Source organism: Myxine glutinosa, chromosome 7 (genome assembly GCF_964187855.1).
Source record: "Myxine glutinosa chromosome 7, kmMyxGlut1.1, whole genome shotgun sequence".
NCBI classification, from domain to species: Eukaryota; Metazoa; Chordata; class Myxini; order Myxiniformes; family Myxinidae; genus Myxine; species Myxine glutinosa.
In genome coordinates, this window is record NC_136267.1 from 144426168 (window position 1) to 144452954 (window position 26787).

Sequence of the window (26787 nt, forward strand, 5' to 3'; positions counted from 1 at the left end):
GCTCGACCACTTCGACCCGTCATTTCCGGAAAGCTATTTGTGAGAGTGACTTGAAACGAAAGATTATTTTACGCGCTGCTGAAAGGTATTTATGCGTTATTATTTATTCGCTAGCAAGTGATTATAAATGTTTATGTCTCCGTGACATTCCTGGGACCATCCCGAGTCGAACAGTACTTTCCGCTCGCAAATCCGTCCACGGGTTCTCGAGATCTTAGAGATTGTAGACCCGAAGTTTTTTTAATTTTAAGGTGTGCTGTAGTCAGAAGCGCTAGAAGCGCTGCGCTCCCTCCCTTCGAATCCCTCTCTCTTCTGCTAGTGCTAATAATACGCTAATTTTAAAACCCGAAATTTTTTAAATGTTTATGTCTCCGTGACATTCCTGGGACCATCCCGAGTCGAACAGTACTTTCCGCTCGCAAATCCGTCCACGGGTTCTCGAGATCTTAGAGATCATACATAGATCAGGATACAGACACAGAGGCCAACTCTACTTTATATATATAGATACAACTTACGACACTGACATGGCAAATATATGCTCAACAAAATAAAAACTTAAGACATTGAACTAAACACAAAACAATTGCACATTCATATAAACACAACTTTTATCTAGAACAGCACTCGATATAGTGCATACTTCCACCAGGCTGAACAGTTTACGTTTTGTATTCCACTGATAGGCCAGCTCCGCATCTGGACCTCCAAAATCTAACCAGCTTGTTCTTGTCACCTATCCAAATCATCCACCAAGTTTTGTCCAAATCCATCCATATATTTTTGAGATATTGTGCTATATATTGTTTTGATCCCATAATCTCAATGGTGAAAAATCACTTTAAATATTATAGTATCCGGATCTTCTCCAAAATCGAATCAATTTGTCCTTGTCGCAAACCCACCGAGTTTTGGCTGAATCTGTGTGTAACTTTTTGAGATATCCTGCTCAAAGAGAAACAGGGGTGAAAACATAACCCCTGTCCACATTCGGTGGTGAAGGTAACAAAACGATGTGGAAGAACAGACACCTCATCACCATGACCTGGATGGATGAGGATGTCTCACCACATAAGTATCAGAGAATCAATTTAAGTGAGGCATTTTAAAGGACATCACACTGGCGATTTGTGGGTAAGTTTCGTTATTTTTAATTTGTGTAGGTGTGGCTGTGAAGATGATAGTTATTATGCCAATTGCACCTTTGCCGCATTGCTTGAAATTATGGCATATCCATCACAGAAACGACATGAGAATCTTACAATTTGATGCTTGTGGTGTTTCTGTTCCAAAACTTCAGGCGAATTTGCCATTTTTGAAGGATGGCCAAATATGTTCTTCGTGGTCAATCCTTGTGGGCTTGCTGGGCCAGTTTGCACGGAACTCGTTTGACGTCAGCATAACTTTAAAACTGATCTTTGTCTTTAGCAGTAATTGTCACATGCCACAATCTTTGTTGCATTTCATGAAAGTATGTAATCCCTCCCTTAACACCAGGATTGGCAACATTTGTCACGTCAAGATGACAGTTTGTTCTGTCAAACTTTTCACAGTTCTTGCATTATGTTGTACCAACAGGAATGTGAAAGTAATGAATGTTAACAATTTGATCAATCTTAGTTATTTGGAAACTGTCACGTTTATCAAAAGTAAAACCACGGGACAAATTAAGTTGTTTTTTTTTTTTCTTTTTTTTTTTTTCTTTATTACATAATGAGGATATCTCTAATGGCACTGTTTTACACCAAAATACATGATGAGAATGGGGCTGCTGGAAACACAATGTGATGCAAGACTCAAAACCAGTCAATAATTACATCCAATGATGGAATGAATGTCTCAAAAGGTCAATTAGGCTATGGGCCTATCACTTCGCCATCGCCGACAGGTCGGTGGTCTGTGTCTTCTTCCACCTCATTTGTGGTCTTGCACCCTCTGCCGTCTCAGTGCTTTATCCTCCCCCACCCTCCAAGGTTATCAAGACAGCTGTCCACCACCATCTCGGATCGTCCCCAATCCAAAGCCATGATCTTTTTTACTCTTGTTCACTCTCCCTTCCCTCCACCACCCCTCCTTCCAAATTTCCAGTTTTTCCTACTGTAAGTTTCCTTCTGTATCAATGTTGTCCACCCCATGTGTCCTCTCCTGTCCCCATTCCTCCCCACACACATTTTGTCCAAGTCTCCTTCTGTCTTGGCCTTCAACTCTTTAGGATTGGAACTGCACCGAGCATGGGATTTTTGGAGTCCTTTCCGAGGCCACTAATGTTTACCTTTGGTGCCATCTGAAACACTCTTGCTTGGCTGCAAAATATTTTGAAGCCCTTTGCCATTCTTTATTTTACTGTGGGTCAGTAATCTATGGCATCCCGTCCTGATTATATTCTCCCATCTTTGCTCTGGCCACCGAAGTAGGACGGAGGTTATGTTTTCACATATGTCTGTGAGTAAGACAAAACTGTATACTACCTACCCAGAAACATAGTCGCCTACTGCCCGTGACCATGCCTGTACCACACTCAATCAGGACCTAGAGTGTGTGATAAACTGGGGAAAAGACTGGTTTGTTTCTTTCAATCAAAATAGACCCACTTGTTGTCTCTGTTTATTTCAAGATCACCTTGTTTAACCAACCCTGTCTATGGATTGTTCACCTTTACAGGAACCTCCTGTTATCTGTCTGCTTGGATTTGATATCAGCTCAAACCTCAGCTGGGAAAAGTACATCTCTGGTACTGTATCGCTAAAAGAGCCTCCCAGTGCTTTGGCTACTTATTTCATGCTCGGCAATACTTCTCAAACTGCTATGCTTCATCTATACAAGGTGACTATCCATCCTGTCATGGAGTATCATTGCCATATTTGGGCTGATGTTCCACCCTGTCACCTATCTCTCCTTGACAGAATCCAATGACGTGCTGCCTTTCTGTTAGAACAGGAGTTGGCATCATCCCTGTAACCTCTCTCATTCCACCACTCTGTTGCTTCCTTGAGCCTTTTCTACAGATATTACAAAGGAATGTTCTCTGAGGGTCTATCACAGGTTGTTCCACCTGAGCATGCTTTCAGTTGCTCTACACATTTTTCTCAGTTGTCAGTTTCTTCCCATCCATACACTGTATCTGTCCCGAAGAGTAAGACCATGAGGTATTCTTCGAGTTTTCTCCCCCTCCCATCCCTCTGCGCCCCCCCCCTCCCCCCGGCCTTATAGGGTTTGTGGTGGGTTGAACTAAAAAAAAATGGGGGAAAAAAAGGATGTATCAAAAAGTTACGCACAAAATGATGCGGACGAAATTTAGTGGACAGGTTGGGTGTGTGACAAGGCCGAATTGATTTGATTTCGGTGAAGATCCGGATGCGAGATAAAAAAATTTTTTTTTTAATATAAAGTGATTCGACCCCATTGACATATATGTGAGAATTTTTTATATTTTTTTAAAATAGAAAGTGATTCTATACCATTGATATAGGGCCAAAACAATATACGGCATGATATTTCAAAAAAGTTTGCATTCTGACAACTTGGTAGATGAGTTAGTTAGGTGACACAAACAAGTGGATTAAATTTTGGTTAAGGTCCAGATGCAGATCCTGCGCATCAGTGGGATACAAAATGTAAACTGTTCAGCCTGTTGGAGGTATGCGCTCTACCGAGGCTGTTTTAGTTTATATGTTTGTTTTTGTTTTTTTTCTTGGTTTTTATGTTTGATCCTTCCCCTGTGGTGTTAATATAAAAAGGAGGGTCCAAAGGAGGGTCCATTTTCATATTTCTATGTCCAATAATGTCCCAAATGTTCTCCATTGGATTTAAATCGCTTCTCCAAGATTTGAACTTCCAGCTTTGATGTGCCCAGCACCATACCAATTGGATTGCTCTGTGTTTTGGGGTAAGGAGGGCGTCTTTTCAGTCTACTGGCTCTGCAAGCTCCAGCACGAAGCCGGTTCTGCACAATTCTCATGGTTAACCTCCGAGGGGGGTTCCATTCATTCCACAACACTCTGCTTGTGGCAAAATGAATATGTCTGATAAGCCTGATGAGAACTACGTTTTCCTTGTTAGACGTCACTTAGTTGTCTAGATTGAGGCTTGTCTTTAGGACCATTTTTTTTTTTTTTGATACAAGATCGAGGCTCGTGAAAGAGCTGACATTAATCACACAAAAAGTCAAACCGACACATAAAACACAAAATAAGGGGAGCGGTAGACAAGATGGGGAGAGAGGGGGAAGGACACAAACACAACATTTGAGGGCAGGGACATCGAGAGAACTGTGAGAGGGAGAGGGCTTGGGGGGAGGTGGGAGAGGTATAAAACTTAGACACTGCTAGGACTTCCAGGAAAGAATTTGGAATTTCAAAAAAGTGGATCTGGGGTGAATTAACAGGGGTAGAAAAGATCCAGGTTTTGGATGGGGGGGGGGGGGGGGGGGGAGATAAGAGATGATGGTGAACAGCTGTTTTAAAGGTTTGTTACGGATTGCAAACTAATCTGCTGATAACAGTCTGACGGAAGGCAAATTGACATACATTTTCACTGTAGGACATCCCAGCATTGTTCATCCCAATCATTTGCCATCTTTGGCTTCACCAAGTCTTCTTCAGGTCATTGTAACACAGTCCACCAATGGAAATACACAATTATATCATTGGCTTCTCCAAACTTTGACCAGGTGTGTTTTTCGAGGTTTATACTGTGTGGCACATGCTCAGTGTGCAAAATTGTCTTGGTCTTGTGATGAATGGAATCTTGTGCATGGAGCATTGTCTAATTTGTGTCTGGAAGAAAATTCTAATTTAATTCAATATTTTATTTTCACAAGCAGCACGATTAACATGTTTAATAACTTTTTTTTTTTTTTTTTTTTTTTTTTTGTATACAAGATCGAGGCTCGTGAAAGAGCGAACATTAATCACACAGAAAGACAAACAGACACACAAAACAAATAACATCGGGAGCGGTAGACAAGATGGGGAGAGAGGGGGAAGGACACAAACACAACATTTGAGAGCAGGGACCGAGAGACATGGAGACATCGAGAGAACTGTGGGAGGGAGAGGGCTTTGGGGGGAGGCATGGCAAGGGGGGGGGGGTGGCAGAGGTATAAAACATATGGACACTGCCAAGACTTCCAGGAAAGAAGTTGGAATTTCAAACAAGGTGGATCTGGGGTGAATTAGTGGGGGTAGAAAAGATCAAGGTTTTGGATGGGGGAAGATAAGAGATGGTGGTGAACAGCTGTTTTGAAGACCTGGAGGGAGGAGTGTGATTGAAGTGAGTGTGGGAGTTTGTTCCAGAGGCGGGAGAAAAGAGGAATGAAAGAGTGAAGGTGAGCAGAGAGCCGAGATTTCGGCAGTTTAACCATCAGAGGGTGGCTGGCAGATCTTGTGCGACCTGTAGGAATATTTGGGGGACAGAGCACAGAGAGAGCTGGGGGAGCAAGGCCGGAGAGGAGTCGGTAGAAGACAGAAAGACCACCTACCTGCCTGCGGTGAGTGAGTGAAAGGCCCTCAGAGATAGCTTCATCGCGGGAGATTCCAATGATTCTGAAAGCTTTGGATTGAACAGCGTGAAGCCGAGCCAGGTGTGAGGCAGGAGCACCAGCCCATAGGGGAGAACAGTATTCCATTGAGCTGCGGATGAAAGCCTTGTATGTGGTGAGGAGCTCAGGTGTGCCTAGGAAGGACTTCGCACGACGGAGGATGCCCAGTCGGCGACTGGCTTTGGAGGCCAGCTTGGAAATGTGGTTTTCCCAAGAAAGATCATGGCAGATGGTGAGACCCAAAAGCTTGAGCGACAGAACTTCTTGGAGAGGATTGTTGAGAAAGTAGATGGGAGGGTTGTCCAGTCGATCTTTTCGGAGAGACATAGTAAGAGTGTGAGATTTGTCAGGATTGAAAGACATGTTCCACATGTTTGACCAGTCTGTGATTTTGTCCAGGTCTTCAGAGAGTGAGGAGGCTGCAGACTGCCGATCTGAGGGAAGAGGAATGGAGCGGCAGAGAGTGGAGTCATCAGCAAAGAGATACAGAGGATTTTCCAGAGAGTCGGAGAGATCATTGATAAAGACCAGAAAAAGCACAGGGCCCAGCACACTGCCTTGGGGAACTCCAGCCTGAACGGGAAGGGGAGATGAGAGAAATCCATTCAGGGCCACACGTTGACTACGACCAGAGAGGAAGTCCGCAAGCCATGCATGGAGATTTCCATGGATACCATAGGAGGAGAGTTTGGTGAGCAGAGCTGGGTGCCAGACCGTATCGAAGGCACGTGATATGTCAAGGGAGACAGCTCTGATTTCCTGTTTGGCATTGAGGACCTCCATCCATTGTTGAGACAGCAGAAGCAGCATGTCCAGAGTAGAGTGACCTGGTCTGAAACCAAATTGATGATCAGAGATCAAGCCATTGGAGAAGAGGAAAGATTTCATATCCGAAGCAATGATGGATTCCATGACTTTGCTGATAATTGGGAGCAGGCTGATTGGTCTGTAGTTGCAAGGATCTGTTTTTGCACCTTTTTTGTGTAAAGCGGTAATGTTTGCTGATTTCCAGGATGCTGGCAGATGACCTTGAGCAAAGGATAGGGTGAAAAGAACAGAGAGAGGGTGAGATAGAGCGGCAGAGCAGGATTTTAGGACCCGTGGGCTGATGCCATCTGGTCCAGTTGCAGAATCAGAGTCGAGGTTTGTCAAAAACTCCTCCACCTTGTCAGGAGAGAAGGTCACAGAGTCCAGGAGCAGTTTGGTTCGACTGGGAAAGGTGGGAAGAGAGAGAGATGGGTTTGGGACTAAGGATTTTGAGGCAAACACAGAGTTGAGGCATTCGGCTTTGTCACGTGCGATGTCAACTGTGTGGCCATTTGAGGTAAGGGAGGGGATGGAGGGGGAACAAACACCAGAAACGGATTTGACCAGACGCCACCAGGATTTGGAGGAAGGAGACAGGTTTGAGAGTTCATTCTTGAGTGAGGAGAGATAGTGCTTCCTGGCACTCCTGAGGGTAGACACACACTTGTTCCGAGCTTGGTGGAAGGAACTGAGATTTCCTTCAGTTGGATTAGCCTTCCAAGAGGCAAAGGCAAGTTGTTTCAGGGCAACTGCCTCACCACAAGATTCAGTGTACCATGGACGGGAGGAAGGGTAAGACAACTGAAGGCGAGATGGGATAAATCTGTGCATGAGAGAGATCAGTTTGCTTTGGAAGAATTCCCAGGAAGAATTGATGTCAGAGGCAGTGGAGATGGGAGACCAATCCAGACGATTGATGGCTGCTTGAAGACCGTCCCAGTCGGCCTGAGTGAAATGCCAGACTCGTCGACGCTGAGGAGGCTCTCTGAGAATGGCCAGAGAGATGTCCACTTTGACAAGCACATGATCAGAAGAACCGATTGGAGCAGAAGAAGAGCAGCAGACATTAGCAGGGAAGTTAGTCATAACCAAGTCTAGAAGAGAAGATACTCCATTGGCTGAGATCCGGGTCGGGAAATTGACAGATTGTGTCAATCCCAGTGAGTCACAGAAGTCCTTTGCTGAGGTGCCATGACTGGTGAGAGAGGAAACCCACACCCAACCAGGTGGCATGATGACAATTGAAGTCACCACATATGAGGAAGAGAGAGTTGGGATGAGTGGATAGAAGTTGGTCCATGTTGTCAGACAGTGAAATGTAGATGGAGTCATCACTGTTTGGGGGACGGTACAGAACACATATGAACAAAAGGTGGGAGCGGAGAGGAAGCCGTAGCCAGAGGTACTCCTGGGGGTGAGGAGGAGAGAGGGCAGTGCAAGGAGAGTGAGGAAGAGAGTTTTTGATAAAGATAGCCACCCCACCACCAGGCCGAGGCTCAGGTCTATCATACCGGAGGAGGGAGTAACCAGGAAGAGATATTAAGGAATCAGAGACATCTTGAAGGAGGAAAGTCTCTGTTAAGCAGATCAAGTCTGGATTGTCAGAAGCAAACTGTATGGAGAGATCAGTCAGGTAACTTAACCTTTTTCAGGAAGTCAGGAAGAACTTAACCTTTTTCTTAACTATGTTGAACCGGTTTCCATGTGTACAGGTTGAATTGTATTTATTTATTTTTATTTGTAGACTTGTGACCGCTGGTCATCGTTTTAATATAAAGGACGTGTGATCTCCTGACATTCCTTTCACACATGATTGCTTTGCTGGTTCCCTGCTTATTTTGCATTTTGTCTTTTCAGTGCCCGACTGCCAGCCAGCTGCTGAGTTCCTTTGGAATGCCTCTTGAGAGAGACCTCACAGCAGACAACTTCACCTTCGTCTGCACAGCCCTCCTCTACCAAGTTGATAGTCGGGCCTGTGCTGACCATGTCACAGCTGTACCATCTCACAAAACCAGGGAAACAGATTCAAAACCTCCCTCTCCGATTGCAGGTATGGGGGGAGAGGGGGACCTGTTGACTACCCACAAGTGATTGGCATTTCCTTGATGCACATTCGACGGTGGGGATCTAACACTTATTGAGAATGCTACAGTGGTTTAGATTTTATACTCTTTCTTTTAATACGTCATGACGATGGTCGGCATTACTTTTTATCAAATTTGTTCATTAATTTTTCATTACTGTTAGGTGCAGCTTATAATTCTTCTTTATTACCACTTTCCCTCAGAAATAACTTGGACTTGGTTTCAAGACAGAGCAATGGGGAAAAGTTTCTCATCAGCATTCAGTGCGGTCAGAAAGAGCACCGTGAGATTACATTTTAGCTTTAGAGTCGGTGACGGAATCACTACCAATTAAATTCTCATTTCTCTGTTCTTGCTTAAGGTAACATTCAAAGATTATGCTTCAATGCAATAATTTGCTTAGTCCAAGTTACTCTGATTTCTTGTCCTTCAAGATGTGTTTTTTGTGAAGTTTGAAGAAATAGCGAAGAAGCTTTTGACTTCAGATGTTGGCCAAGGAAGTTTCTGATACATCTGCCTCTTGATTTGCTCAGACTTTGTAGGCATCAGACATCATCCTTGGGTATCATACATACCTGAGGGAGTAATTTTTTTTATTTTTTTTAAAATTAAATTTAGTGGATGTGGTTGGCATTAAATGTTTGTATCCACATCACGAAGTATCCATCCCGAGTAGCTTTTAAGACCACCTAGAAAGGTGGACTTTGTGCCCCATGGGCGGGTGACCAAGCATGGCAGTTGAATCAACATTTCTTCAAAGGCAACTCATGAACCCACTGGAATCCTGCCGACAATCCGTTGGTGACAAGCGAATTCTCCCGAGTCCAGCTCACTTTTCTGAAGCTTATAATCCAAATCCTTTAATGCTGCTGCTTTCAGCTGGACTTTATCACACAACCTCTGCGATGCCATTCCAATGGTTCTTGCACTTAATGACAGTTAATCTCCAGGAATGTGAACCGGCACACAACAAGTTTGCTCTATACTCTCGTGTCGGCCGTTACCATCCCTTCTTGTAATTTTTAATTGCTGATTTTATCCTCCCCTGATGTGACTTGAAACTCCTGTAGTATGGCTAACAGATTTAACTGCACCCAGCATGCTTTATTTGAGACCATGCAAACAAAATAGGTTTTTGCACCTCTTTCATGGACTCCACAGTCTACGTGTAGAAGGGGTGTCTAACCCAAAGTACCCGAGTCTTTTTATATGTTCACCCGTCGACCAAATTGTATTTGCATTACAGTAAAAGGAAACAAATGCATCAGACAGAAAACAAAATTCTTTCACATTATGGTCACAATCACAAAACTGAAATGGAGCTGGCCTTGACACAGCAAAAATAATGGACAAACTGGTGGATAACAAGAATTACAAACTAGCAAACTATGGAGAAGGCCCTAGAACAACCAGATGTAGATTAAAGATCAGATGGAGAGATGAAATTGTACCATTTACTGGAGTGTAATGGTCTCAAATCGTTTTTGATTAGAATGGAATGGAATGGACTGTGTTGAAGGGAGGCCTTTGTCCTGCTGTGAACTGAGTTGGTTGATCAATTCAATTCGAGCAATATAAATAAAGGTGGTAGTTTTATTTATTTATGTTAAGGATTAAGAAATGCAGCCTCTTGTAATTTTCACCTCTCCCCTCCCCCATTTCAAAGCACTCAATATTGTTATGAAAGCATATTATTACCACCCTTTACTCGCAGTGACAGCTCCTTCAGTAAAAATATTGGCAGGAAGCTAATTGTTTTTAACTTTTGGACTCCAAATGGAGATCCCCACGGGGAGAACCCCATGTGGAGATCGGTTTCCGAGGTTTGGGACATGGAATGTGGGGACAATGACAGGGAGATCAGGAGAAATGGTGGAAGTATTGGTCAGAAGAAGAGTGGACATGTGTTGTGTGCAGGAGACGAGATGGAAGGGAAGTGGTGTTAGAATGGTGAAGGGTAGGCACTAGGCAGGGACAGAAATACAAGTTTGTGTGGCCCGGAAGGCGTGTATGGTGTTGGTGTCCTGTTTTCTGAAGAGTTTGTAGACAGTGTGGTGAGTGTGACTAGAGTGAGTGATAGGTTGATGATGGTGAAAATGATGATTGGAAAGCTCTTGGTGAACGTCATCTCGCGATATGCTCCGCAGGTCGGTCGGAGCGATGAAGAGAAGGACAAGTTCTGGTGTGCAATAGAGAAGCTGATGGACAATGTGAAACATGAGGAAGTTGTTGTGGTAGGAGGAGACCTAAATGGACATGTGGGAAGGAGTATAGATGGTTTTGAGGGAGTCCATGGGGGTTACGGATATGATGTGAGGAATGGAGAAGGTGGAAGGATTTTGGACTTTGCTGATGGAGCTGGTTTATTGATTTGTAATACTCAGTTTCAGAAAGCAGATAATAAGCTTGTTACATACACGTCAGGTGGGTCGACGACAACCGTTGACTACCTGATGGTGCGTAGGTGAGATAGGGGGCACCTCTGGGACACCAAGTTGATCCCGGGGGAGGAGGCTGTTTCACAGCATCACTTGGTGTCTGCGACATAAGGGTGAAAGGTGCGAGGAGAGCTCGGCGGGTGAAGTACCAACCAAGAATGAAGGTGTGGAGATTGAAAGAGGTGACAGTGAGGGAGACATTAAAAGAGAGGCTGAGTATGGTTGAGGATGATGTGGTTGAGCTTGAAAGTGGTTGGATGTCAATGAAAGATAGTCTGTTGGGAGCCGTTGGTGAGGTATGTGGATGGGCAAAAGGACCACCGAGGCACTCAGAAACATGGTGGTGGGATGATGAAGTTAAAAAGAGGATTGACGAGAAGAGGAAGAAGTTCAAGGAATGGCAGAAGGTGAAGGGTACGGGAGCAGAAACAGCAGAGCATGAAAGTTATAAGGCAGCCAGGAAGGCTGCAAAGAAAGAGGTAGCAAAGGCGCAGGAGGCATGCAGGAAAATGTTTGGAGAACGCTTGGATTCGGAAGAGGGTCAGGGAGCAGTATTCAGGATTGCAAAGCAGATAGCGAAAGAGAGGTGTGATGTGATGGCGGTGAGTTGCTTGAAGGATGAAGTGGGACAAATCGTTGTCGACCCAGATGGAATTAAAGGAAGATGGACGAGATATATGGAAATGCTGTTGAATGCAGAGAATGAATGGGATGGCAACATAGAGAGTAACCCAGTTTTAGGACCGGCAGAGAAGATAACTGAGAAGGAAGTTGAGGAAGCGATAAAAGCAATGAAGAGTAGAAAAGCGGGAGGGTCGACGGGAGTTGTGGGAGATGTGTTGAAGGCAGCGGGAAGTTGGGGTGTGAAGAGAATGGCAGAGATCTGTAATCTGGTGGTGAAAGAAGGCCACATTCCAGTGGATTGGAAACCGAGTACCCTCGTCCCTCTATACAAGGGGAAAGGTGACCCTCTGGACTGTGGCTCGTATCGAGCGATAAAGTTATTAGAGCATGGAATGAAGGTATTGGAAAGGGTGTTGGAGAAGAGAATAAGGGAGAAAGTGAAGTTCGACGAAATGCAGTTTCGATTTATGCCAGGGAAAGAACGACACGCGCTTTTTATTGTAAGGCAGTTGCAGGAGAATTACATGGAGAAGAAGAATAAGTTGTTTCTTGGGTTTGTTGATCTGGAGAAAGCATTCGATAGGATTCCTCGCGAAGTCATGACATGGGCATTGAGGAAGTTATGAGTGGAGGAATGGTTGATCAGAGTAGTGATGGCAATGTACGAGAGCGTGCACAGCTGAAAGAACGAAGGACGGGAACAGTGGTGAGTTTGAGGTGAAGGTGGGAGTGCATCAGGGGTCAATACAAAGTCCACTACTATTTGTAGCTGTGATGGAGGTGCTGGCTCAGAATGTAAAGGAGGGTTTACCGTGGGAGTTGTTGTATGTAGATGATCTGGTGTTGATTTGGGAGAGTATGGATGGACTGAAGGAGAAGATGAGCAAATGGAAGGAATGTATGGAGGCAAAAGGTCTGAAGGTGAATATCGGAAAGACGAATGACTCCAAATGGCCAAGTTGTTGTTGTTGTTGTTGTTGACTCCAAATGGTCAAGCTTGACTTGCCATTTGCCATTTCCGTGTTTACATTGGTCCAAAATAAAACATACAGACGAACGTTAAAATGATGATGTGAAATAGAAGTAGGCATCTGATTTGATTCCACCAGACTCTCAACCCGTCTGTGTTTGTCCTCAACCCAAGTCTACTTATCATGTGCAATACCTTTTTGTAAATTGTAAGTTTGAGAAATTACATGGAGGATGGTTAGGCTGAAGATATTTGGGGGAGAACAATTGGTGTGTTGAAGGGCAGAGGTGGTTGTGAGAGGAGGTGAGGTAGGAATGTTAAATGTTGTTTTGATTCAGGAATCATGACGCGCATTCAATTTGCATTTGAACTTGAAAATTCCACAAGCAACAAATTCCACAATTTCAGCTTGCAGTACTGCTCTCCCCTCTGGGCTGGTGCTCCTGCCTCCCACCTAGCTTGGCTTCACACTGTAGAAACAAAAGCATTCAGAATCATTGGAATCTCTCGTGATGAAGCCGATACTGAGGGCCTTTCATTCTCTCACCGCAGCAAGTTAGTGGTCTTTTTGTGTTGTTAGTTGGTGGTGTTATTTACTGTATATGCACATGAAGTTGATAAATGGAAATGTTATCAATATAATGCTTGTTTAATTACTTTTTTGGGCAAAAAAACTTTCTCACTCAAAAAATTAATAACGATCAAGTTATTTTCTGTTCAAAAATTTCAAATGCAATTGTTTGTATTTGGTTTTATCTCTCAATTTTTTTTTGTTTTCAAACTTGCAAGACAAATCAAATTTTTTAATATCTCAGATTCTGTGGTGTTATGGTTAGCCTACCAAGCATTCACTCCATGGCTGGGACGTCGGAGATTTGATGCTGATCCCAGCCGAGTTATACCAAAGTAGTCTGTGCTGCTTCCTTGACACTCAGCATTTGGAGAATAGAGAACAAACTAACCTGGTGGGATGGCATGCCATTGTGGGAGGAAATGGTGGGGGCGGTGGGATTTCCCTTAACTGCCCCAACGTGATCCTAAAGATAAGCGGCATGACAAAATGGCATCACCAGCACCCAGAGTGCTCAAGGAAGTTGCCTTACTTCCTGAAAGTTGTGTGTGCATGCATGTCACCTCTTACACAAACATTAGTCTCTATTTAAAATAATCTCACTTGTAAGAGACACACAGACAGAGATACACACACACACACACACACACACACACACACACACACACACACACACACACACACACACACACACACACACACACACACACAGACAGACACACAGACACACAGACACACACACACAGACAGAAACACACACACAGACAGAGAGACACATACATGCACACACAGACAAAGAGACACATACATACACGCACACACAGACAGAGAGACACAGACATACACGCACACACAGACAGAGAGACACATACACACATACACGCACACACAGACAGAGAGACACATACACACATACACGCACACACAGACAGAGAGACACATACATGCACACACAGACAGAGAGACACATACACGCACACACAGACAGAGAGACACACACACACACACACACACACAGACAGAGAGATACACGCACAGACAGACAGACGCATGCACACACATACACACATACACACACACGCACACACACACGCACACACAGCCAGACAGACAGACAGAGAGAGCGACACACACACAGACAGAGAGACAGAACTTTCCATCATAGATCACAGCTCTCATTACACCTTGTTCCTTTTTTGTTGCTCTACAAAGCTTTGGTAGTTTGTGGGTCGCTGGTCCAGTCCAGTCCTGTCTTGGTGGTGCTGCCAACAAACAGAAAAATGTTGGTCCATTTGTAACCGCACAAGATCTGCCTGCAACCCTCTTATGGTTAAACTGCCAAAATCAAGACTCTCTGCTCACCTTCACTCCTTCATTCCTCTTTTCTCCCGCCTCTGGAACAAACTCCCTCACTCTCTTCAATCCCACTCCACCCTCCAGGTCTTTAAAACAGCTGTTCACCACCATCTCTTATCTTCCCGCATACAAAACCTTGATCTTTTCTACCCCCGCTAATTTCACCCCAAATCCATTTTTTTGAAATACCAACTTCTGTCCTGGAAGTCCTTGGTGTCCTTGTGTTTTATACTTCTCCCACCCCCCCCCCCCTTCCCATGCCTCCTCCTCCCAAGCCCTCTCCCTCCCACACATCTCCTTGCTCTCAAATGTTATGTTTGTGTGCTTCCCCTTCTCTCCCCATCTTGTCTTCCGCTCCCTCTTTTTATATTTTTTGTTTGTCTGGGTGATTTGTTTGTGAAATAAATGTTAGCTCTTTCACGAGCCTCGATTCAGTATACAAAAAAAACCAAAAAAAAAAACCGTTGGTGTGCTCATCATGCTTGATGCAATCTAGATTACTGTTTAGTCAGCGAAACGAATATGGTGCTATACCTGCTCAGTGGTCAATGCTTGTGGACCTTTGCTCTGCTAATGACCTTGTGAAATGTTCCTTTTTGTTGAACCCCGGTGAAAGCGAAAATCTTGTTTGCAAGTGGCAGTTTGCTTGGCCGAACCGAGCATCATGTGCATGATTGCAGTGATGGAGTGTGAAGTGCATGACTCATCACGCTTATCTGTGGTTGTTCTCTCGTCTGGCTTTGAAAGTTTGACTGCCGATGAAGCTGCCTTGCACCAGGTCTCCAAGAAAGCTGCTGAAGCAGTTGCTTGGCCAGTGAGATGCTTGGTGCTTTGCCGTTGTTTTATAATTGAATAATCAAGACAATAATTTGGAACTTGACAAGGATTGCAGTAAAGGCATTGGCCGGTAATGGCCCGGTCTCTTCACAAGGCACAGTTCGTTCTCAAATTTCCATAAGTGAAGTCCAGCAGACAGGACTGTCCCCGTTCAAGGTGCGCCAGCCACCTCAGAACACCAGTTTGATCCAATTATGTTGGTAGTCACTCTAAGTAATGCAATGAACATAAGATGATCCATTTTCTTATTTGATATTCTTCTGTTTGATTCATGCAGATGTGCTTCTCAAGTGACCCTAGCCAGTGATTTGGAATCCTTCAGCCTATAAAACTCTTTTTATTATTTAAAGGGTTTTTTGTAAAGGTGGGCCGCATAAAAAAAAAATATTCCCATAAAAAGGTGGGCCGCATATAGACTAGTCAAATTTCTGGGAAACGTGAATTCATGAGGCATTTTTGAGTAAAAGCAAGCAAACCACTTTTTCTGGGGTAGTTTTTCGTGCTGAATACGAATCTGTTGTTTGCCAAGCCCAAAAATGCGTAATTAGGTCACTAATCAAGGTCAAAGGTCAATGAGTGCAAAATTCAAAATTTTTGAAAAAATGTTTTATTTTACATCACCTATCTGTACATTTCAATTATTTTACAGTATTTTGTCTGGTAAGGTTACTACAGCTTTTCACAATTATGAAAGTAAAGGGAATTGTGAAGGGAAAAAATCAGATTTTTGTGAATATATCCGTAATGAAGCAACTTTTCGTTTTTTGACATACTGTTTTAATTCACTTGAATTGTTGCCTTAAATACCATCAGTGAAGTGGTTTACCTGAGTCCTATATAATAGCAAGATTGTTTTCTACACTAAATGTCAATATTTGACTAATTAGCCACTTAATTAAGGCTAACGGTCACAAGGCGCAAAGTGCACTTACATGGCACAAGGCGCAAAATGCACTTCATGGCAAACATGTTTGGAGTGCAGGCAGTTGATCATTATCACATGTATTCTTAATTAATCCTGAATCAATTGCAGTCTGTCAGACTGATTGGCTGGAAGGAGGAGCCATCCAGGGGAATGCCAATTAGCTTAACTGTGTAAGCTCTGACCCCCCCCCCCCCCCCCCCTACTTTGGCCTGTTTCGACATGGTGTTTCACTGGCATTGCACTTGCAGGCCTCAGTGCAGAACTGTTTCCCCCACTTCCGACAAGAGCAACTATCAGAACTGCAACCTTTCTTGCAACCACACTGAGTAAGTTCTCGGCATCCCTTTGGAATTGACGGTAAAGTTGTAAGAACCGGTGACAACTTGTCATCAACGAGTTTCCATCCACAATCAGTCGGCGGTGGCAGATCTGTCATTGGATTACTGGCCTCTCTCCAAATGAAACTTTGGTAGTTTGCACGCTCTATGTGGAACTTTGCTGCATCACTAGATGGAGGTAGGGTCTCCGTTGCATGGCATTTGTTGAACAGTTTAATGCGGGCTTGATTACAGTTCTCAGATGGTTCCTTGTAGATATGGCAAATGAACTTTTCAGCATCTTCTGTGACCTTCTTTGATGGTGTCGGAAACTTGCCAAGATCTTGAAGCAGACTGTTGTGTTCAAGGAAGATATCCCATTCTGTTTTCTTTGAGTGTCCTGAGAAAAATGAAACCGTATCGCATCCTGTCAATGCATGAAATGCTGGTAAAGTCTCATAGACATGATCAGCAAGTCCAAATTCCGACTTTATGTCATGCACAGGAACATACTTCCGTTTCTTAATTGTTCCTGCTCTCATCCAAAGTTTTACGCAAGACATTTTACTGAAGTTGGCAAGCAACAGCACCAACACATCTGTGTCACGCGCTGCGACCACAATGTTTGGTGCATCGGCATGAAGGCAGTGTACAATCATTCTGGTATCTGCTTCCTCGTGATTGCTTTGTAGCAAAGTAGTGTTCATTGCAGGATCTGAACTCTGGACTTCTGTTTCAGAAGCGAAACCTCCACCAACAACAACCACTTTTTCAGGGGGTGCCGCTGCCAGGAGTGCATTCGACAGGAACTGAGCAAGCTCTGTCTTGTTTTCAGTTGATGCGAGAAAGTCAGGCCATTTGTTGGGGAGTGGCACATCTCTATCTTCAATCAGGCGACGAACTGGCCTTGACTTCTTCGTACGTTTGACCCTAGTTCCAACTTTGATTGAAATGTCTCTATATCGATCGAAGGTAACATCAATTCGGCTGTAAGCCCGGCCTTGCCAGAAAATGAACTTTACAAATTCGTCTGCATAATCACCAAAGGTGTTCGCCGTGTTAGGTTTTCCAAGTGACATAACTGCAGCTTGCCCATCAATGATCAAACAGGAAGGCCCATAAAAGGCGATTTCTGAGGGGCATGATACACTCCTGATAAGAATGTCAAATAAAATAGCCTTAACACCCGTTCTAAGTTCGCCAGATGTATCAACAATGCTGATTGGCACCTTCATCAGTTCATGGTTAAGTATTCTAGCCAGTTCAACTGGTCTTCCAGCTCTGTACGCTGCAATTAGTCTCTGCAAAAAGTTTCTGTCTGCTTTTGTGGTTTCGATCTTTCCATTGGCTTTCTTGGTTCCTATTTCATAGAGTGAGGAAAACGTGGGAGCCTTCACCTTCGGAAGTCGATCTCGGAAATCAGTTGATTTTTCAACAAGTCTCACTTTGACAAAGTTTTCCACCTGCTGCTGCCCTAATGTTTTTGCGTTCAGCAGTGACTCTTCTATTTCAGAAGTTGCAACATCTTTTGTTGCGCAGTTAAGGAGGTTTGGTCGACTAGAAGATTCCTCAGCAAATACTTTGAATCGCAGGAGAGTTTGAAGTATGAGTTCTTCGTCGCAGTTGTCACGTTTAGTGCGGGATGAGTTGGCTTCATTATGGACGTAACCAGTGTCCACTCCAACATTCATCATTTCATACGTCTGCATTGAAATGCATGTCCTGTGGTTGTACGAGAGAGTCCATCTTGCCAGGGCTGAATTTGTTTTGGTTATTCCGATGATTCCACCCCTCTTTTTCCCTACACCATTAAGCCATTCCAGGCTATGATCTGGATCTACTTGGTTGAATCTTTGGTCTGACCCTTTCACAACAAAGTTGCCAAGAAGGAACTCCTCCTCCACTTCTGGTGGGAGCTGAAGCATCTGTGACAGGTGATGCTGATGCTGGCTGATGTATCTTTGACCTGGCTAGTTCCCTGACAAATGATACAAAGTTCAAACGACACATCCTCACGCTGTCGCTTGAGGCTGGCAATAGGTTCCATGGTTGGCCTGAGGGGAGAAACAGAAACCAAACTAAGCACCAGGCACGCATGTTCTGACCATGAAAACTACAACGTTGTATGATATACTGCAACAGCCCTTAAATGATCGAATAAGCGCAGGCAGTGTTGGCCCGGGTTTTAATCTTATTCTCAAAGACACAAAGTAAAGCTTCTTCAAGACAAAACATCTAACCGATATCACTAATTCATTAGTGGTAGATGCATTAGGCACTCATCGTCAATGCCCATGCCCTGCCTGTCTTTTTGCTACTGTTAGGTAAATGTACATGTATGTAGGCCTGCCTATGATGTGAGATGTCAAGCATACATTACACATTTGTATGTACATGTATCTCACCAAAGAAGAATGCATTCCTTTACTTTCATTTGATTTTATATTTCATTTTTTAACAATCTTAAAAAGACCCTTACCTGTACTCCTGAAATGTTTAATGCCTGATGCCTAGGGTACGAACTAGATGGCTTATGCTAGGCTATTAGATTCATTCTTCATCATTAAGGGTCTATTGAAGAACACCCTGCTCTGTCTGAATGGAAATGATTTGACAAACATGGCAAATGCATTGGGGTCAGAAAGATGAAGCCACTTTCACTGTTGAGTGAAAGGGATGGTTTCAAGTGCAAGTAACTGTTACGTCATTGCAAGACTTTCGCACTCATTGACCTTTGACCTATGTTGTTTACCGGTGACATTTAGATTCTGTCTTTATAAAATCTATCTCTAGACCATCAATAGGAGCATAAAAACTCTGCCCCATTGTGCATTTAGATGTTAAACTGCAAGCAAATTACGCAAAAACTAATTGTCGCCCCTTACAGAGATAAAGGCAAATGAGCATAGATGTGTCCTCACGTTTTCCTTTAAAAATAAGATTTTGAAAAGCTTTAGCAACCTTACTAGACAAAATATTGTAAAATAATTGAAATGTACAGATAGGGGATGTAAAATAAAGCATTTTTTCAAAAATTTTGAATTTTGCACTCATTGACCTTTGACCTTGATTAGTGACCTAATTACGCATTTTTGGGCTTGGCAAACAACAGATTCATATTCAGCATGAAAAACTACCCCAGAAAAAGTGGTTTGCTTGCTTTTACTCAAAAATGCCTCAATCATTCTATAAAGGCACATTTTCAGATTTTTTGACTAGGCTAATAGTTGAGCACAATTTCCCTGGGTGTTTGGGAGTGCACGGGAGCTAAACAATTCCTTCTCGGATTTGGTGGATTGCCAACTTTTATTTGGACGACATTTGTCCAGAAGGAAATCGGTTGCAATCATTTATCATCACCGACCCATTGGCTGATGCTTTTCCATTTTATTCTGTTATGTTTGTACATTTGTGTTCTCGGTGCCAATCGTGCAGATTCCACCTATCGGTGGGATACAAAACGTAATCTGTTCAGCCTGGTGAAGGTATGCGTTCCACCGAGTTGTTCTCAGTTGGTCCTGGATTTGTACCGCTGTGGAGTCAAATCTGATGAAAACTACTGTACTTGTGTGGTGCCAAGATGATTGCTGCATCCGAAAGAATGCTTGCCATTGAATGGGGATGTCAAGCTGGTTGGCCTTGATTGCCTTTAGATTTTGGACATGAAAGATCCGACAGGATCTCTCAATTATGAGTAGGCTATTGTGTGCTGGCGCAAGTTCCCTCTCCAACAACAACAACAACATGCATTTTAAAGGCCATTTTCCCTGCGAGAGCGGGGGTTAGCCTTGCGGTCCCCATGACAATCTTCTCCAATTTGCCCTATTTTCTGCATCTCTCCTTGTTAACCCCCTTGCCCGCATTTCTTCTTCCACCATCTTTAGCCAAGTCTTTCTCGGTCTTCCCTGTCCTCGACTTCCTTCTACATTCATTTCCATCACTCTTCTCAACCAGTCACTTTCATCCTTCCTCAACACATGACCAAACCATCTCAACCTGTTCCTCTTCACAGCATCAATCACAGGCTCTATTCCCATCATCTTTCGCAATTCATCATTTGTCTTCCTCTCTCTCAACGATACTCCGCACATCCATCGAACCATTCGCATTTCCACCCTTTCCAACCTTCGTTGCTGCTCTACGTTCATTACCCATGTCTCGCTCCCATAAATCATGACACTTCTCACACATGCAGCATACACCTTTCCCTTCAGCTTCAACGACACTCCCCTCCTCATCAGCACGCCACTCAGTTCCCGAAACTTCTTCCATGCACATCTCACTCTAGCAACCGTTGCCGAGTCTGATCCACCTACTCCATTCAGCATGTCCCCGAGGTAGCAAAATGTTTTCACACCTTCCAGCTTCACGCTGTCTCCAAGATCCAACTCAACATTTCCTCCATCTGCAGCTCCCTCTGTGCACACCTTACATTTGAATGTAGCTGCCACACTGGTTAATGACCCTCTCAGACCACTACATTTTTGATGAACCCACTCAGCGCACATTGTACATTGAATGGAGTTCACTCTGACACCCTTCCTACACACAGCACAGGGCCACTTCCCAGTTCTTTCCACCTCACCACATGCTTTACCACTTGCCATCACCTTCGTCTTTCCGATATTCACCTTCAGACCTTTTGTCTCCATACATTCCTTCCACTTGTTCATCTTTTCCTTCAATCCATCCATACTTTCCGCAATCAACACCAGATCGTCTGCATACAACCACTCCCACGGTAAACCCTCCTTTACATTCTGAGCCAGGAACTCCATCACAGCTACAAATAGTAGTGGACTTAGTACCGACCCCTGATGCACTCCCACCTTCACCTCAAACTCACCACTGTTCCCGTCCTTCGTCCTTACAGCTGTGCGCACTGTTCTCCCTCCAAAGTTCCCTCTCCAAAGATTCTATAAGATGTACACGTTAACTATAAAATGATACGTTGTAAAATGTTGGGGTGTGCATACGGCACACTCATTTTAGGCTAAATGGCCTTCTATTGCTTCTGTTTTTGCCTAATAGAAGGCCCTTTGGCCTAAAATGTCGTTTTGGAGGGAAACTGTATTTTAACTCCGTCGGGCTAGTTATACTTGGAAATGCAAGCTCAGCGTTCCTGAAGCAAAGCGAACCAAAAAATATTGTCGAATAATGGCAGTTAGGCCCGATGTCACAATTTTTAGTCTCACACATGCATCCAGATTAGATGTAGACTTTCCTGAGCGAGACAGCTCCATATTCTGCAAAGCGCTTGTGGATCACGTCAACGTGCATAGTTATCCATGAATGACCTGAAAGTTTCTGCACAAGTGCCGACTTTTCAAAATCCTTTGCTCGCCAGCATCTTGCTGCTGGCACAGATCCGGAAAGCATGCACGACATGATTGAGTATAATTGCCCTTACAGTAGCTGCGAGCTGCCACTCACAGAATGATGATGCACCATTATCACCCCGGCGGGTGCACCTTGAGTTTGCACTCATTCCCAGCCACACTGCCGTTGGTCTGCACATTTAACGATCTCCCTACAATGCCACCTTTACAATGTGGGATTTCATAATATGCTTTAATGGCATCTGAGGGTCCAGGTATGGTTTAATAACTGGGTGAGGAGGGAGGGAGGGAGCGGGATAGCCGGCTTGATTTGTTGCAAGTGCTTTTGCCGCCTTCATTTTGCGATTACCTGTGCCATGTCTCCATTAACTCTCTGCCTGAGGCAAAATTGTACACAATGTTTTTCTGTGATTGGTGCTCCATTTCCCACGACTTTCAGTCGAGCATTGTTTTCAGAAAAATATTCAGTAGTGCCAACGCAGTGCACATTCTGGCTGCTCTCCATATTCGTACAAGGATGTCATGATTGTTCATCATGCAGGTGTTATCGGGAGAATATATAAATATATAAATAAATTGGGAAATTTTTTTATTATTTTTTTGGGGGGATTGTTTTTTTTTCAACTTAAGCTTTCAACTTCAATTGTTTATAAAATGTGATATCACGTATATTACGAATACATTTGTGCAAAATAATTGTTTGAATTATGATTGGTTTAAACCATGACAAAACGGCAACTCGGGTACAGTCATTTATCTATATATCTACACATCGGGTGTCTGTGTTGTCACAACTCGGGTGTCTGTGTTGTCACAACTCGGGTGTCTGTGTTGTCACAACTCGGGTGTCTGTGTTGTCACTGAACGAATCCCTCAAACCTTTGTTTCCGTGGTTGTGAAGTGTTTTTAATAACGTTGTGGTGGTTTAAAATCACGTGGTGGTGAGGTGTTTTGAATTATGTGGTGGTGAGGTGTTTTGAATTACTTGGTAGTGAGGTGTTTTGAATTACGTGGTGGTGAGGTGTAATCGTCCCAAACTTCCAGTCTGCACCTACCCCTCCCCTATGTATGTGCTGAGGGGTTCTTTCTTGAAAAAAAAAACATTCAACCTGAATCTTCAACCTAAATTGCGGATAAAAATGTAATCTATCTATAATTCCAGTAATCTCTATGTCTGTGTGTATGTCTGTGTGTATGTCTGTATGTCTGTGACCGCTGTTTCTCGACAACCACGGGTCCGATATACTTGAAACTTGCCAGGTATATTGCTGGGGACCCGAGGATGTGAGTATGGCGATTTCTTTACCAAACTCCGCAAGCCGTTCGCTTTGGACCAAACCATTTCATGTAAATAGAGGGGGGGGGGATTGTCACCGTACTCGCAAGCCGTTCGCTTTGGCTTTGCGAATGGACCAAACCATTTCATGTAAATAGAGGGGGGGGGGGATTGTCACCGTACTCGCAAGCCGTTCGCTTTGGCTTTGCGAATGGACCAAACCATTTCATGTAAATAGAGGGGGGGGGATATAATTTTAGATATATATATAGTACGGGCATGGCCTAGTATCACAAACACAACAAATACATTTGTGCAAAATAATTGTTTGTATTATGATTGGTGTAAATCATGACAACACAGCAACTCAGGTACAGTCACTAATCTCAGCTCAAATAAGCCCGTTCCTCACTAACGACGCTTGGTGAGGCGAGCGCAGCGAGCCGAGCCAAGTTAGTATATATATATATACACGCACACACACACACACAGCAAATAATAAATGCCAAGCAATCCCATGATGCAATAGACAAACTAGAGCTTCCAGGGAAGCAGAACTCAACTGAACTGACTACCTTGTGTGGTAAGAGTCTCGCACACCAAGTTTCATCAAAATTGTTACGTGCTCCTCCCCGACCCCCTGGTCACGCTGTACCTCCGAGCCCCGAAAGGAGCCACGGCAGAAAAATATGTTATCCTGTGTCAAAAATCAATGGTGAAATCACACCAATTGCAAATAATACAAACACCAATAATACAAACAAATATTGTATTACAAATCACACAAGAATAACAGTACAACAATAATAGGAATCAAGAGTACAATCAATATATCTCCTATGATGGTACCATCAGCTAGCATGCATAAGGTAACTCACTGTGCTCCAAGTGAGTGGAAAAGAACATTCCCTAATGTCTCTATATTCCCGTCTTCGAGCTCAGAGTTGATCCGCTCCAGTGATCAACGGAACGATGTTGAATCGAAACCAGAATCTCGTTCAGATGACAGGCACAGTCATGCCGCACAAAACGGCACAAAGGCGCACGCGGCCAAAGCGGAGAAAAGGTCACATGGTTAAAGCGGCACAAAGGCGCATTCACTGCGACTGGGAAATCCAAAGGCGCCCTCCAGGTATGAACTTTCACTGTTCACCGTCGGCGAGCCACAAAGTAATCGTCAAAAGCCTTGGTGCACACACACACCACAGATACGTCTGAAAGCGGTGGAAACGGTTGACAAAGCAAGGAAAGTTTGCTCGACGCGCGAAGCGCGTGAGTCAAAATGGCCGACGGCTCATTCTCAAGTCGCAACGACCCGGCGATGATTCTTCGGAATCTAACGCCAAACCTGACACGCAGGATGATCAGTCACAGCGATAACCACTGTATCGCAGGAATCCTTTTTCCCCAGGAAATCCAAAGTACGTGACTCTTGCTCGACAACGTTCCATCCAGACCGCAAAGCAACCAGCTTCTTCTCCGACTTTCGCTCCGCCCTCTTTTTCTTCTCCTTCCGCTTCATCGTCGTCCGGTTCCGGTTTCATTTAAAACTTTAACCTTTTTACCTTCTGACACCAATAACCGTCATTTCCCTCAAACCACCATAATAATAATACATGGGACCAGAAATGTTTCAAGTGGATGAAAACCACAACAACGGAAGTGATGAATCCATAACAAAATCCATAAATATTTGTGGACGTTAAAGTCTTAACGTCGTTTCGGAGCTGAAAACAATATGGCGGCCATTTTGTGACGGATCGGGTTGGAATGCAATGGCAACCTTCCTTGTGTGGTAAGGGTTAAACATTCTAAGTTTTATCAAAATCTGTTAATATTTGTAGACGCTAGAGTGTTAACGTCGTTTTCATGACCAAAAACATAATGGTCGCCTAAGTCCGCCATTTTTCAACGGATCGGGCTGAAATGTAATAACAACCTGGTCCTTGGGGTAAGGATGCTGCATGTCAAGTTTGATCAGAATCGGTTGATATTTGTGGACGCTGGAGTGTTAACGGACGACAGACGACGACGACAGACGTCGGACGCCAGAGGGTTCAGTATGTGATGAACTCAACTGGACGGTAGTCCAGTTGAGTTAATAAATGAAGGAAATGACGTCGCCATATTACCTGCTTGACCCTGTCCTCAGTACCAAAACTCCACACACAGAGTACGCTCACCTTGTCGATGTTTAACATGATATTGCCTTGAGTACTCAACTTTGTGCACAGACAAAGCAAACTCAAATGGATCGGCGATTTTGATACCGGCAGCGCTTTCGGCACCTTTATAAATCGGTCGTTTGTTTTGATGTTTATTTTTTAATGATATAACATCTAAATTACATCTTGGAGAATATACATTCCATATTATATCACCTGCTTTATTTTGTACAGCTGCATTTAATACGGGTATATCTTTTGAGAGAAACTAAACACACTAACTGCTCAAAGCAGTCAATATCCGGGTTCAAGGTGCATTCTACCGACTGTGCATCCACATCAGCTATCGTGATAATGAATTTGCATTATTGTTATCGTGATAGTAAATCTAAAGCATGATTATTGCCCAATTGCGATTATCGCCCAGCGCTAATACATACTTGTATACATACATACATACATACATACATACATACATACATACATACATACATACATACATACATACATACATACATACACATACATATTTATGCACACACATTGCCTTCATAAAGTATTCACACCATTTGAATTTTTCACATTTTCATGTGTTACAGCCTAAATTTTAATTGGATTTAATTGTTTTTTTTATTTTAAACTGCTCAACACAATAAATACCCCATAATGTCAGTTTTTTTTTTTTTGCATTTTTTACAAACTAATTAAAAATGAAAAGCTGAAATGTCTTGAGTCAATAGGTATTCAACACCTTTGCTATGACACTCCAAATTGAGCTCAGGTGCATCCATTTTTCTTTGATCATCCATTAGATGTCTCTGCAACTGGATTGGAGTGCACCTGTGGCCAATTCAATTGATTGGACATGACTTGGAAAGAAACACTCCTTTCTATACAATGTCCCACAGTTGACAGTGCATATCAGAGCAGAAACTGTCCATAGAACTCTGAGATGGAATTGAAAGGTGGCATAGTTCTGGGGAAGGATATAAAACAATTTCTAGAGTGTTGAAAGTTCCAAAGAGCACAGTGAGCTCCATCATTAGGAAATGGAAATAATATGGAATTACCCAGACCCTTCCAAGAGCTGTCCATCTGACCAAACTGAGCATCCAGGCAAGAAGGACCTTGGTCAGGGAGGAGACCAATAACAAAATGACCACTCTGGCAGAACTACAGATGTCCTTGGATTTGATGGGAGAACCTGCTAAAAGAACAACAGTCTCTGCAGCACTCCATAAATCTAGGCTTTATGGGAGTGTGGCCAGACAGAAGGCACTTCTGAGAAAAAGGCACATGCCAGCATGCCTGGAGTTTGCAAAAAGGAATATATAAGACAGAGAGCATGAGGCAAAATATTCTGTGGTCTGAGGAGTCGAAAATTGAACTCTCTAGCCTGAATGCAAAGCGTAACGTCTCGTGGAAACCAAGCACAGCTCATCGACCATCTAGTGCCATCGCTACTGTGAAGCATAGTGGTGGCAGCATCATGCTATAGTGATGCTTTTCAGTGGTAGGGTCTGTGAGACTTGTAAGGAT

The 26787-nt window shown here is 43.6% G+C and overlaps 1 protein-coding gene across 1 annotated transcript in view; it reads left to right on the forward strand.

Moving 5' to 3' along the window:
• LOC137414077 (zinc transporter ZIP6) overlaps positions 1-26787 on the forward strand; it is a gene marked incomplete at its 3' end in the record, with an annotated part of 131708 nt that overhangs the window by 99525 nt on the left and 5396 nt on the right. Inside the window, 1 exon segment of the mRNA XM_078782383.1 lies at positions 8204-8396. Coding sequence (XP_078638509.1) covers positions 8204-8396 — 193 coding nt within the window.